General features: G+C 58.1%; 2 protein-coding genes across 6 annotated transcripts in view; one reads left to right on the top strand and one right to left on the bottom strand.

Annotated features, from left to right (window-relative positions):
- TSC22D3 (TSC22 domain family member 3) overlaps positions 1-14,349 on the top strand; it is a 430,696-nt gene that overhangs the window by 267,624 nt on the left and 148,723 nt on the right. The gene's annotated exons all lie outside the window — the stretch shown is intronic.
- Positions 1-14,349, bottom strand: part of MID2 (midline 2) — a 98,668-nt gene that overhangs the window by 23,650 nt on the left and 60,669 nt on the right. For 3 of the 5 annotated variants that reach the window (XM_075763826.1, XM_075763824.1, XM_075763823.1), the window contains exon 3: positions 5,830-5,925. The exons of the other annotated variants lie outside the window; for them this stretch is intronic. In XM_075763826.1, the coding sequence (XP_075619941.1) occupies positions 5,830-5,925 (96 nt within the window). The remainder of the gene's footprint in view (positions 1-5,829; positions 5,926-14,349) is intronic. 5 annotated transcript variants of the gene reach the window in all.

Here is a 14,349-nt window from a genome sequence, read left to right on the forward strand (position 1 = left end):
CTAATTAATCCCTGCTGGACCTCCTTTTCAAGCTTCAATTACATAGACTTTTTTTTTTTTTTTTTACGTTAAAGCTGAAAGGCAGGCATGCAAAGAGCAAAGTGAAAGCACAGGCAGAGGTTTCAGTCCTCTGTCTCCAGGAAAGATCAGCATCCGCGGGGGGATGGAGAGGAAAGGGGGGATCCGCTTTACAGAAGGGGACTTGAGCCCCATCGAACTAAACAGCGTACCAGAGGACACAAATAGGTTTTTCTTCATTTTGTACTCTCAAAGCTATGCGAAACTGTGGAGAAGTCTGAAGGCAACCCAGAGTTAAACATATTTGAGACAAGATCTTTTTTTAAACCTGGCCAGCAGATTATGCAACACTGAAGTGGGAGACAGCTGATGGTCTGCAAAGGTGACTCCACTGGGAAAAAACAGCAGATAATCTTCCAAATCTGCTGCAAGGTAGCAGAGGGGGGAAGTCAGACCCAGGGCTGGAGCCTGCAGCAATCTGTGCTGCCTTGCAACCCGGACGGTCGCAGGGGACGCTGGCAGCCCACTCGCCCCTCGAGGCACGAGCGCAGACAGGGATGGCCATCACCCGCATTCCCGGGAGCACAAAATCGGGGCTGTTTGCAGCGGCAGTGCTTGCTGTTGCTGGCAGGAGGGAGCCCCGGGCGCCAGGACTGCAAAAACTACAAAGGGGGGGGGGGTGTCCTTTAGCAAGTGCCGCGCTCCCCTCCAGCCCGGCAAGCCAAGCACAGATCCTGGGCTCCTGGTTAATTAAATCCTCAATCTGAAAACCTACCCAGGGCACGAGACCTGCAGCTCAGCCAGCGTTCACGCTCTGGAGACCGAAGGCAGACGAAGCCGCAGCGGCCGCTGCAGCCCCTTTGCCCAGCTGCCTCCTGTCCAGAAAGGAGCGTTTTCGAGGCCAGGGTCCCAGCCCCAAAGTGCCAGCAGAGCACGGAGGTGGGATTTCAGACCGACACAGCTCTGCTGGCTCAGGCACGGTTAGATACTGGCCAAAGCGCTCTGTGAGGATGAACTAGATCCCAGGTAAATGCTGCATTTGCGGGGGGAGACTCAGCGGGTGCTATGACTGTAGGAAAGGCGGGCTGGGGGGGAGAGCGTTTAGACACACAAAGGGACAATCCAGCCCTACAATAAAAAGCAAATGGTAAAACTCAATTCTGGAAAGAGCTGGCGCTGCGGCTGGTGGAGGGATGGGGAACATCATCTCAGCCTGAGGCGTGATTCACGCAGAAAAAGCTCCTCCTCCACACCCAGGCAGCAGGAACCCACCCCCACAGCGCTGTCACCCCCAAAACCATCAACAGGGTTTTGACCACGTAGCGAGGCAGCCGTGCCTCAGGGGACACGCACCGGTTTGCACCGAGGCCGCTGCCATGGCGCAGAGGGCCACCATCCCACCGCGCAGCGCAGCGACACGGGCAGCGCCTCCCCGCTGGGACATCGGGGTGGGGACCATCTCTGCTGCCCACCCGCCACTTTACAAACTCAGCTCCTTTCCAGGGTGGTTACCTGCTCTCTTTAGCTCACACCTCTCCCACGCACCATACCGGAGGCAGTCGCTCCGTGCAACGCCAACGGGCAGCGTGGGCTCGGTGGCTTGGGGACGCTTGCGACGCTCTCCTCTGGAGTGCCTCCCGCTGCACCTCGGGGTGCTGGTGGCACAGCTTCCTGGGCACAACGTGGGACCCACGTTGAACCTGCCCTGATGGACGGAGTATGTGGGGATCACACGTGTCTGCCTCCGTGCCCTGTCCACAAACAGCTCGACAGCAAAGTCCCCTGCAATCAGACTCACGGGGAAGCGTAGAGCCGCAGAGATATTTTCTGCTTCACACTTTAATGTGCTCTCTGAAAAGGTGCCTCTGAAGGGCAGGACTGCATGTTTAGTAAGGCTGAGAAATGTATTTCAACTGTTACTTTAAGCAGAACAACTGGCAAAGCTGAAAACTCCTAAACTATGTAGAAAATGACAGCTTAGAGGTCTGAAACTTCCAGAATCAGAAAGAAATCCCAAATAGCTTTCAATTCATCACAGGTCAGCTCATTAAGATGCTGGAGCTGGATTCAGAGGAGGAAGTGGTTTGGGAAGACATCCCGTCATCCTGGCACATCCAGATGCATCCCTGCCCCATCCCTGGTGGGGTCTCGGAGTCAAAGCGTGACCTGTAAGAGCAGTGAGTGCTGGCGACTGTCACCAGGGCTCTGCAAGGGCCTTCTGGCTCCTCCTCTGCCAGCAAGACATCCTCTTGCTATCTGTTTCACCACAGGCACTGCAAACACGCTTACCCCTGGGGGAAGAGGCAGCCCAAGGAGACACCTCTGACAAAAGCCATTCCTGCTGCAGAGCCAAAAATCCCCCTCCCCACCACGACGCACTGGCAGGGAGAGAAGCAGGACAAGGCGAGCAACGCAGGAGCATCGGCGCAGCCACGCTCGGGAAGGTCAGCAGTGCTGCAAAACCCAGGTGTGATTTTTCTGCTCCTTATTTCGGTGTGGAAACTCAGAGCACGTCTCAGCTCCTTCCTCCTCGCACACCGGCTGCGCCCGACGGTGACTTGCAGCTGGCAGCACACGCGGCACCGCTGGCACTCTCAGGAAGGGGCTTTGCACTCTCCAGATCACCAGGGCAGCAACAAGGACCTTTTCAGCGAGCAAAGGACAAAACGCGGATGCTGCCTGCAGGAAGCGTGGGGGTTAGGAAGCACCTTCCCGGCCTGAGAGCCCCAGTTGCTTTCCGAGATGCAGATGGTGAAGAACAAGCTGCAGCTCCCCGAGCAAACGCATCCCGCGTGCTTCGCCACGGGCAAACGACTCCGGTCAGCACACGCAGCATGCCCGCATCCCCGCATCCCCGCCGGCTGCTCGGCCCACGAGGCAGCTCGGGGCAGTCGCGTGGGAAGCCGCAGGGCTTGCATCCCCCCCGTAAGGGCTGGAGTGACCAAGGGCGAAGCAAACCACCGTCACGTTTGCTCAGGCGCTGGCAAACTCCCCCCGAATCCACGTCAGCAATCCCCGCAGCAGCCTCATGTCTTTATTCTCTGGAAAGGTGCTGGTTCAAGGAACCGGTGCTTAATTTAGCAACCGAAAAATCAATAGCCCATTAAGAGGAAACTAATTGCAACAGCCTCTCTCCATGTATCACTTCAGTAAACAAAGCTGCAAATTAATTTCTTATTAATTGGTACGTGTACTTTGAAACACCAGTAAGGTATTAACCGCCACCTTCCTCTCGAACGTTTTCCACGGGAGGGCATCGCTTATGAACTCCTGACTCGGGAGCCGCAGCCAAGAGCAGCGTCAGTCTGCCGGCACAGGCTCTGCCTGCGCACAGCTCGCACAAACACTTCCCTGGCGATGCAAACAAAAGATGCCTGATTACACTCTGGGAACACAAAGAGTTTTGTAGATCAAGTGGTCAAAGCAGCAAGGTCAGCGGAGTCCCTTTCTTCAGCGGGATTAAAGGTGATCTCCTCTCTTCCTCGACGCTTGCTGTAATCCCCTACACAAAGCCTTTCCCGCTTGCTGCTGGCTTAAGCCTGAACGTTGCTATTCTGCTGCAGAATTCAGGGCTCGGGCAGGAGCGATTGCGATCGCCATCTCCGACAGCAGGACGGATGCAGGGGGGCAGAGTACGCGTCTTTGGAAAGCGAGGAGAAGAGCAGCCACCGCAAACTGGCAGAAAGGCTGGGACCAGCCTTGCCCTGCAAGGGGAAGCTGCTGTCGCGACAGGCACGGAGACAACGTCCCCACCCGCACCGAGGGGCTGGGGACAAGTCACTGCCTACGCGGGCACAGCGAGGCCGGCCCTGAACCCAGAACAAATGAGAGAGATGAGGAAAACAGCCCGACCGAGCAGCGTGAGGTTCAGTGAGGACCAGCGCAGAGAACAGCAGCCTGCCGAGAGGGTCGCAGGGGGGATGGATCCAAAACCGCCTGGGAGACACGGGTGTGAAAATTGCGGCCACTGCCCTGGGACACAGAAATGGGATTACAGCCTGGAGACAGCCAAAATAACCCTTCCCTCTCTCCTCAGAGCACTGGAAGAGGAGCAGAGCATTGCCCTGGCTGGGAACCGTACCAGTTCAGAGCACCGCATCTCCAAGAAAGCGTGCACAAAACAGGGACAGTCTGCGTTGTAGAGAAACCGAGCACAGTGCTGTGAAGAAATATGGAGGAAAAAACCCCCAATAACAAAACTATTTCAGCCCCCAAAAAAAGAGAAGGGAGGATGGGCTGTATGTTACAGGCTGCTGGAGGGATGAGCAAAATAACTTTCTCCCTGTGTCCACAGTGGGAGGACGGGGCAGAGAGTTACAGGCTGAAACTGCGGCAGGGAAGTTCCAAGTTGGACTTGGTGAAAGCTTCCCGGCACGGAGGAGCACGAGATGCCAGATGCCACGGGAAGAGGCAGCGTCTCCGTTGCACATTCAGGACTGGGTGGGACGGCCATCGTCACGATGCACCTCGGGACAGGCACCCATGGGGGACGATCCCTTCTGGTCCTCCTTGTCTGGGACCCTCCACCTCCACATTCAGGTCACGGAGCGTTTGAGCGGCTCAGGGAAGAGCTGTGCTTTGGCTGTAGCAGAGCCCCATCCCAGGAGCGGAGCCAACAGCTCGAGACAGCCCTGGTGAGAGCACACCCCACCCGTTAAACGCTTGCTAGCGGCTGTGGGGACTTTACACTGCGTCCTTGCCAGCCCCTGCAGACACCCATTGCTTCCCTCCTCCTCTCCATCAGGCTCTGGAGGGGACTTTTGCTCAGCGCAGCCCAGCGTGGTGGGGTGCCACCCTCTCCCCTCCCAAGAGGAAAGGGTTCAAATACAATTATCACAGTAGAAGCACCCCGGAGCTGAGAAGGACCACTGCGACAGCTCCCACGCCTGCCTGGGCAGATGCAGGTTTGATACCAGCTGCAGTTATGTGACCACAACTCCCTCCTCGGGCTGGTCCTGCCCCGGTCGTGGCCGCTCCACGCCGCTCTGCAGGCACAACTAGCAATTTCCTTCCGAGCTTTCCCGGAGTGCTCATCGCTTTGATAACATTTGCAAAGCGCTTGGATAACTAATTTACTTTAACAGCACCCCTAGACAAGAAAGAGGAGGTGTAACGAGCCCAGAGTTCCACAGGGAATCTGAAGCACGGAGGCATCATGGTCAAACGGATTTGTTGTTTCTGGGAGCGCAGCTGGAGATGCCCCGGCCTTTGAAGACAGGGTGCGGGCTACAGCACACTGAGCATCCAAAGCAAACTCCCACTAATGCCTTCCAGCTGCAGGCGAGGCTGTGCCGTACTCAGCCCCCCCGAGCCCCACCGCGCACCGAAGGAAACAGGAGCTGCTGGGAAAACCGCACCTGAGGCAGCTATGAGAGGGGCAGCTCTGCTTCCCCCCTCCCTGAGAGCTGAGCTGTGTGTGCACGCTCGGCGTCACCCGGGCTTCCACCAAAAGCACCCTCCGCCCCCGTGCGCAGAGCCGACAGCAGGTCCTCCCTTCCTGAGCCGGCCCAGCAGCCCGTGTCCTTTCCCAGTGACTCCCAGTCGTGCCACCGTCTCCTCCAGACCCTACAGACCCCTGGGAACCCACCCCGCATCCTCCATCCTTTGGGACTAAACTCTCCAAAACAATTCGGCCTCAACAAAGCCTCCCACTAGCCCCTCGGCGTCAGCGACGCTTCCCACCGCACGCTCCCTGGGCAGCCCCCAGCAGACGGACACGGGAGCAATCCCATGCATCCCGTCGCTCGAGCCGGGAGGGTCCCAGTGCACCTTCCCCATCGCCCCCCCGGTCCCCCGATTGCTCTCACCAACCTCCACTTGCTGGCAGATCTGTATCAGCTTGGCCATCTGGTTTTCCAGTTCACTGTTGCGTTTAACCAGGTTGGTCAGATTCGTCTCCAGGGTTTGCTGTGGGTCCAGAAAGAGGAGGGGAGAAAGAGAAAAAACCCAAAAAGATCAGCAAAGCCAGAGGACCGTCCCCCTTCCCCCATTAGCAACCGAGACCACTTGCCACCCAGCACGGCGCCTGAGGGAGCAACACCCTGAGTCACGTTGGGCAAAGGCTCTTGGGTTTCCGGGCTGCTCCTGCCCACGCTGGGTCGTGCGAGTGCTCGGCCCGAGCCGGGGGAGCCCCGAGCAGGTCACCAGCCGGAGGGGACAGCGTGGGTCTGCCCTTGGCTGCTGCTCCCCGGAGATGCCTGGAGAAGCCGGGGTGGGTTGTGTTCCTGCAGCAAAGCTGAGTTTCTCCTGCCTTCCCTGGAAAACTTTACGGGCAGCCGGAAAAACATCAGGAGTATCTAAGTTTCTCAGAAACGTTCTCAAACCACTCGCTGCTGCTGAACCCTCTGACAAGGCGGGAGAGACTAAACGTGCCGCTCCCTGCTTTTCTACCAGGAAAGAAGCCAGCCCGGCTATTTTTGTCATCAGTTTTGTTTTGCTCGTGGCGAGGAGGCCAAACAAGAGCCTGCTGAAGCATCAGAGCGGGATTTCTCTCCTTTGCAAAGCACCTCTGCCAGAGCAAGGCAGGCACGGGCAGGGAGGACGACGTGGCAGCTCCGGACCGAGCCACGGGGACAGCTCGCCCCGGCTGAACCCGGCCCAGTTTGGCCGCTCCCCCCCGCCACGTCCCACCTTTTCACAGGAGCGTAAAGAGCCGTTCTGCTCCAAGGGCCAGCCTGCCCGCTCCGAACGACTCGCCCTTAGTCCCCGTCCCCATCCCCGCTCTGCCCTCCTCATCCTCTGCTGGTACCCGAGAGGAGAGGCCCCGGGGGAAGGTTGGGGGTCCCCGCATCTCCCTTCCCCGCTCCCCGGCCACGCTGCCTTTCGCTGCTGGGAGCGATCCCCGGGGATGTTTTGGCACCCGCCGGCTGCAAAATTCATGGAGCAGAGCAGGATCCAGCGGAGTGCGGAGAAAGAGCCTGTTTGAAAAGATTTCGATACCTGTGGACACACAGTGGACTGGTATTTTTTTGGATATCAATAATTTAAGTGACACCGCATTTCCATTCAAATACGTGGCTCCACTAAGAGGAAATGTTTTATAACAAAGTGCTCGCTACCTGTTGCAACACTTGTCGGGAGAATGATATCCTATTAATATTTTAAACTTCAGGGCTGGAAGAGGATCCCTGCGGTGTTTTATTCATCCTCAGCTAGAAACTGCAGTCCGAGGCTTTCATCAAGGCTCCAGCAGACCCATAAACAGGGCCCTTCTCTGCACACACAGATAATTTGGGGGCTGGTTAGCCAAGAGAACTTGAATCATAGTCCTGAAGCACAGGCAAAGCGTTCATTCCTGAAAGACCACCGGCTCCTAAAATACTCTGAACCTGCTTGCGATCCTGCAAATTGCTAGCCAACGGCAGGTGAAGCAGAGCACAGAAACAGGCTTTAAAAATGAAATGAAACCCAGGGTGCCTTCATTAAGTGGAAAGTGCTTTGCACAACAACGCTGTATCGATAATGAAAAAGCCAGCTGCTAACAGTTCCTGCCACCCACTTTCCTTATAGCTCAATATTATTAAACATAATTTGACGAAAGCATTGAACATTTAACTTGCTAATTATCTTCCTCATCACCAACTCGGCTGCACTGAAGTCGCAGCTTTGAAATTGCAGCCGATCTGCTTTAATGTTCCAGGGCTGTTGATGGAGGGCGGGGAGGGAGATGAGCTGGAGATACACCCTTTGAAGCACACGAGTCCAAAACGCATTTGCAGCATCCCCAGTTTTCCAGGGGACAGCGTCACTCCTCCCATCCATAAACACGCACGAAACCTGCCCCTGAGCCGCTCGTTAAGCGGGCGCTGATGCTGCAGCGATGCTGAAGCAGTCGGCAGTGGTTTTGCTCGCCCTAATGACGGCTCGAGCAGCGAGCACCCCCCCCCCCGCGCTGCTCCCTGGTTCCGCAGGGCTTCCTTAGCGAGGCACCTCCGGCGGCTGCAAACCCTTGTGCAGCACGTGAAAATGCAGATGGAACCATTTCCTCCTGTTTGATTTGCTGAAACAAATAAAACGCACTAGAAGCTTTGATTACACCAGCTGGCTATTCTGTAGGTATATATAATTTACGGCAATTATAAGGGGTGGGTTTTAATTGCGTTATAACATGCTCATAATTTCCCCAAACATTCACCTTCTGGCCTTCAATACTGAGTAGTTGATTTTCTACAACTGGAAGAGAAGTGAGCAAGGAGATAAAAAGGCAACACCACCGTGTCCTTGGGCAAACGTCCTTGGTGCTCGGTGAGACGAAGGGGCCGGGTCGCCCAGGTGATGGAAACCGGCTCTCCCGGGGAGGGCAGGACCGGAGATGGAGAATGCACGGACACGGTCACCGTGGGACAGCGGCCGAGCCTTTCCTGGCCTGAGCTGGCAAAGTACCCCGCCAGGATGAAACCCTCTCCGGCAGCTCAGCGACTGCACCCCATTTACCTGCCAGTGACCAGATGCAAAATAAATACATTTGGTGCCCAAGCACAGGAGCTGAATAACACGGCACTGATGTTCATATTTTGTTTAGTTATGCGCACGATGAGCAACAACTTCTCGATTTTCCTTTTTCTCCAAATATCAAACAAGCAGCTGAATTAAACACGAATTTCTCCATTCCTGTTTGAAGATAGCATCAAGACTGGGCGTTCAAGACAAGTTTAGGAATTGTAAGCGTTAGGTTTCCTCCTGGTCCACGGCAGGTTCCCCACCTCACCCACCAGTCTGGAAGCTGGTCCGCACTGGGAAACAGTCAGCCCCGTGGCTTTAACCAGCTGGGAGAGGGGAGCGGAGCGGCCCTCGAGCCCACGCAGGGCAGGGGAAGGGGTCCCCGCTGAGCCGCTCGGAGCATCGCACAGACCCGGTCTTGTTGGAGCCGCTGGGCGATGGGGGGTTCGACGCCCACGGGCACTGAGCCACGCGAGCCTCAGGTCTTCTCCACCCGCGGGAACCCCTGGGCGCGGGGCAGGAGCATCTGGAGCGCCCTGCAGCTGGGGAAGGCCTTGGACACGGGCGTGCAAAGGCTGGCGGTGGCACGGGGGCTTTCGCTGCTGCTGGTCCGTGCCGACATTCACTTGCGACCAGCCCCGGTGCCGCTCTGATGGGCAAGAGGGCTCACGCTGGGGAGATGGCACGGGCAGGTGGCATTTGGCTCTGCCTTGTTACAGGACCGGCTTTCCACGTTCATCTTCACGCAAAGGCAGCCAAAACTGCAGAGTGTTTACTTCCAGTGATTTATTTCGGGCTTTTCTCATTGCCCTTGTCCATTTACAATTGTGTTCAGTAAAGGACACGGAGCCCTGCCCTGCTCCCTCCACAGACCACAAACACAAACCACACGTGCGTGCACAAACACACGCGCATGCACGAGAAAGTCAAACCGGTGCCCAGTTTGGGGCAGCACAGGGAAGCCAGATGCCACCAGTACCTCACCCAGGGGATCCGGAGTCTGCCACGACCACTGGCCAGATTTTATAACCAAAATCCAAGTTTTTATCCTACAGCTGCAACACTGCTGCAGCCCCGGAAAACCCACGCCCGTGTTCCCGGCTGGCCGGGGTTACCTGCAGCCAGGTCCCAGCGGGGTCTGTCCCGACCCATGCACCCCCCTCCACGGTGCATTTTGGGGAGGGAGGGCGATGGGGTGGTTGTGCAGCATCCTCCCAGCTCCGCTAACGCCGGCCGCCTCCACGCTGCCAAACCGAGACCCTGGGTGTTGGGGAGCGCAGCGCAGAGCGGCTCTTCCCTTGGCCACGGCACGTCCAGAGCCCCGGCACCGCCGGACGCTCCCGCTCCCACCCCCCGTCCCCGCTGGGCAGCGAGAGGGCTGAGCACGGCGCCCACCCACCATTTACCACCATCAACCCTGGCAGCGACATAGCCCTCTGAAGTGATGTTTATAATCGATTCCCAGCCCCCAGAAAAAAAATAAATAAAAAAAATCAGGGAGAAAATATGATGAGCGAGTCAGCTGCTGCCTTTGCTAAAAGCATTTCCCCAGACAATAGGACAAGTGACAGAAAGACACGACTGAGACGCCGAGCGGCTCCCGCCCTGTGACACTAATGCATTTTAAGTCGCTTTGGAGCAAAACATACTGAGTAAACGCTGAAATAAACTGCCAGCTTTCAGTGCCTGGTGTCACCCTAACCGGCAGAGCTGACCTAGAAAATCAAGCGATTTGTTACGGCGAGGTTCTGATGGTGGTTTTAATTGTGCCGGAGAGAGTCTAGAGCAGGAGCCCCGAGCCAGGCGGAGAGGCTCTGACAGTTCTCCCGCCGGTCGGTGCCCCGCACGGACGGGGACAGGGACCCGGGGAAGCGCTCGGCCCACAGACGAGGGTGCACGTGGGGGTGCAATTCAGTGCGCCGCAAAGACACCTTGCAACGTCCCCCTCCACGTCCCCTGCCCAGTCAGAGCAACGAGGAGCGGCTCCGAATCTGTTCATGGGGTTTAAACCCTGACCGGCTCGCTCTGTGCTCACCTTCCGGCTGGCCTGGGAAGCGGCTCCTGAGGAAAGCTCCGTGGGGAGCAGGGCTGGGACACGGCGGAGGGTGTGCCACGGCACGGGGCTCCCGCCACATCCACCCAGCACCTCCACGAGTCCCACGCGGAGTCACGTGTGCTGCTCCGGCGCGCGGTGCTTGAGCAATGTCCCCGGCCCCCAGCCCATCGCCCCGCGCACAGCGAAGCACGGAGGTATCTCAGCGCAGCGAGTCCTGGGCTGCATCCTGCTCTCGGTGGGGCAAATCCACCATGCCAGTGGTCGTGCTCCAATTTGCAGTGAGATAAAAGAGAGGAAGGAATCGGCCCAGAGGGGAAGCTTTGCTGGGCTGAGCAGGGACACGGGCGCAGAGGGAGGGCAGGCGGGATCAGAAATAAGTGCTCCTCCACACAGCATCTCAGCGCAGACTGCATTAGCACACACCGTATCTAGTGTCTCCTTGGGAATCTAAATTTATCAGAGGAAAATAAAAGAAGAAAAACCCCAAGTAAACAGGGCTAACTGAATGTAAAATTTGCAGCTGGTTGTTGTGCCGCTGCCTAATTAGCACATACTGGTTTGCATCTTATCGGTTCTTCTTGAGCACCTTCTCTTGGACTGAGCTAGCCAGCATTGCTCGAACTCGTCTGATTACGGGCAGCAAACCCCTCTCCTCTCTCGCCTCACGAGCGGTAACAAAACACCCCGGGTTTGTAACGCAATCCCTCCCCACGCCCCCGGCTTTGCACATACCCCCACATCCACCCCCGTGAGACGCCATTACAGGCACGGCAGGGTCCCAGCAGCCCTGGCACTTAATTACTGGTTGGTCCCAAAACCAGCCTAATGAGAGCAGACGAACCCGCGCAGAAACCTGCTTAACCACCAAAGCCGCACCGCGTTACCTACTGCTCCTTCCCGCAGCAGCTCTGCCGAAGGGCTCGCGCGTGGCTGCTCCCCTCCATCCTTTGGCGCATCCGCAGGGCTCCTGAGCCCTCCGCGGCTGCCAAGGACAAGGAGCCGACACGCCGGCGCTGGAGGCCACGAGGGTTTGAGCTTGACTCCTCTCCCCACCAAGTTTCCAAGGGTCCTGGCCCGGCACTGGCACGCGCGGCCGGACTCGGCGCAGCTCTCCTCCAGCAGCACGGTGGGCAGGGAGGCAGCGCCTGGCTCTTGCGGGCAGCTCTATCGTGCATCGCGTTCTTTTTATTTCTAGCAGTATCTAACGAGCGCTGCTTTGGCCGCTGGCTTGTAACATCCAGAGCTTCTCGCCACAGAGCAGGCGAGTCCGTCGCCGAAGGAGGGACAGGGAATTGCCACTCAGATGCTTGCTGGAGAAAGCACCCAGCGGGCAATCGAATGTCCTGATGTCTCCAAAACAGGAGACGTCCCCGTTAGCTCTGAGCTAAATACAACCAGCTGGAGCGAGGAACCAAAGGGGCGACCCTCCACCCGCTCACACAGGTGCTGCCCAGACCATGCCAAGGGGCATCGCCCGGGGGACGCGGGGGCAGGGGCCTGCGCTGGCAGGGACCTCCCCGGGATGCTCCTGCCGTATCCCCAGCCCTCGTTTCCTGAAGCAAGGCTGCCAGGGGCTCCTCTTGCCAGGCTCCCTCTAAATGAGAAACGCATTTCCTCCAAGGGGAAGCAGCCAGGCTTCTGCAAAGCCATCACCTAAGGAGACAGTAAGATTTTTTTACCCTTCACATAATTGCTGTGGTTTTTACCGCTCTGGACGCCGGCGCTGCAGGTGGTTTTCTCAGCGGCTCCCCCAGGGCCTGGCCACACATCAAGGTAAAAGTCTTCATTAGAGCCCAAATTCCTTTGCCCCGTTGGTAGGAAGGGAAGCGCTCCCTGCCCAAGACGTGCAGGCAGGCACGCCATCACACGCCTGACAGAGCTTAAGAGCAGCAACATCAAAAGGTCAGCCGATTCGGAGACCCGCAGCCCCCTGCGACCTGCCCTGAGCCGCCAGCGGGTGCAAGGCTGCGGAAACCTCAGCCCGGTGACCCCAAAGCCCGGCGGCCGCAGTAGCTGCTGACGGTCCCCAGCCCGCTGCCGCCCCGTGCCTGCCTTGCAGTGGGGCAGGACTCGAGGGCAGACCCCGGGGTGGTCCACGTGCCCCAGGGTCCCACCCCGCACCATCTGCATCCCTGCAGGTGTCCGCTGCTATCGGCCGCTGACCGGACGTGAACCGAAGGGTCCGTCAGCGTGCGTACAGCCTGTCTGAGTTACAGAGCGACTAACGAAGCACAAACGGCAAAGTGCTTCGTTAGGGTGAGAGACTTGATGCCAAAGAGCAACAGAGCCAATAATGAAGACGTGACGGCAGCAGCCGCTCCTCTTGGATGTGCCAAGGGAAGGGAGGAAAGCAAGAGGAGCGGCCGGGGCTTCTCCCCGCACTCTGCCCGGGCGCTCCTGCTGCCCTGTCACTAGCCCATGGCCACTAACGACACCGCAGGCGTTAGGGGCTCCTAGGCAGGGGAGTGGGTAAGCCTCCTGTGCAGCAGCAACGACGTGGTAGTGAGAATGGCTTGTTTATCCTTCCCAGGAAATTCCTCTCCTCCCGTGGCTTCACATGAGCTCGGGGTTTTGGCACGATGGGAGGGAGGATGGAAACCGTACCGGCATCGCTCGCAAGGAGTTCTAGCAAGCCTGTTCGATTTACACAGATGTGGTTCATGACCACTGAGGCAGCTGGAAAATCCCACAGTTGGAGTGAAGAGGCACTTAAAATGAAAGGACGTGTCATATTTTTGCTTGCCCGGGTCAGCTTTGCGCGAGGAGGCTCATCACACCGCTGAAGCGGCCCCGGTGCCACGACAGCTTTGCACCTCGCAGGGAAAGCCACATCCTGCGCCCGCTGCCCTGCGAAGCGCCAGGAAACCTCGCCTCTTCCAAGATTTATAACAATACCCGCTTCTGCAAGCACGTCTCATCCTCCCAGCAAACCCACGCTGTGCTAGAGAGAGGCCCACGAAAGGCACCTTTGGTTTTTGGGGGGATGCTAGCGACAGCCAGCACTTGCCCCGGATGCCGGTTGGTGCTGCCGGGGGCGCGTGCTCAAGGGAAAAGACCTTTCATGAATTAAAGGAGCGTTTTCCTTGCCTGTTGTTAAATGGAAACCTGCAGCCTGGCAGGGCTGCAGCACCCACGTTGGCCACGCAAGCGAGGTGACCAGGGCTGTGGACCCCTGGGAGGGGAAAGGCAGCGAGCACAATCCTGGCTCCTGCATCTTCCGCTCAGGACCTGCCCTGAGACACCGTGACGGGGCGTGGAGGAGACACGCTTGGCACGGGGGCCAGGCACGCAAACACGAGGGAGCTTCCCTCACCTGGCTCCGCCGACCTCCCCTCCTGCTCTCCCCCTCTCTCCCTTCCCCGGCAGCCCCGAGGCACCGACCGTGCGCCCTCGCTGCCGACCTGCCCCGGCAGGCGGGACACATCCATTGGCAGGGTCACAGCCGCCTTTCACAGCTCTCGGGGATGGAAGCTCCTGGAAAAGAGACCTTAAAGCCGAGACGCCCCAGCATACTGCGCTACCGAGGTTTGCAGGCTCCAGTGCGCCTCCTGGACCTTCCCCCCAAGCTGCAGCAGCTTTGGCAGGACCCCTCTGCTCCCTCTGCCAGTGACTGTCCTTGTCCCCCAAGGGGAACAGCACCTCCCACGAATGACCAGCTGCGTACTTGCACCTACGCGTCTTTCTGAAGCCCACCACGCTTCTCCTAGAGCTCATCCCTCCAAACATGGCAAACTGCTTGGACCTCTGCGTGGTCGTACCGCCACCGGGTCTGGGACCGCTCCTGAGCATCCCTCTATCCCCACGGCACACCCTCGTGTACCACAGGGACACGGCCG

The sequence above is a fragment of the Balearica regulorum genome, chromosome 11 (assembly GCF_011004875.1).
Source record: "Balearica regulorum gibbericeps isolate bBalReg1 chromosome 11, bBalReg1.pri, whole genome shotgun sequence".
Lineage (NCBI taxonomy): Eukaryota > Metazoa > Chordata > Aves > Gruiformes > Gruidae > Balearica > Balearica regulorum.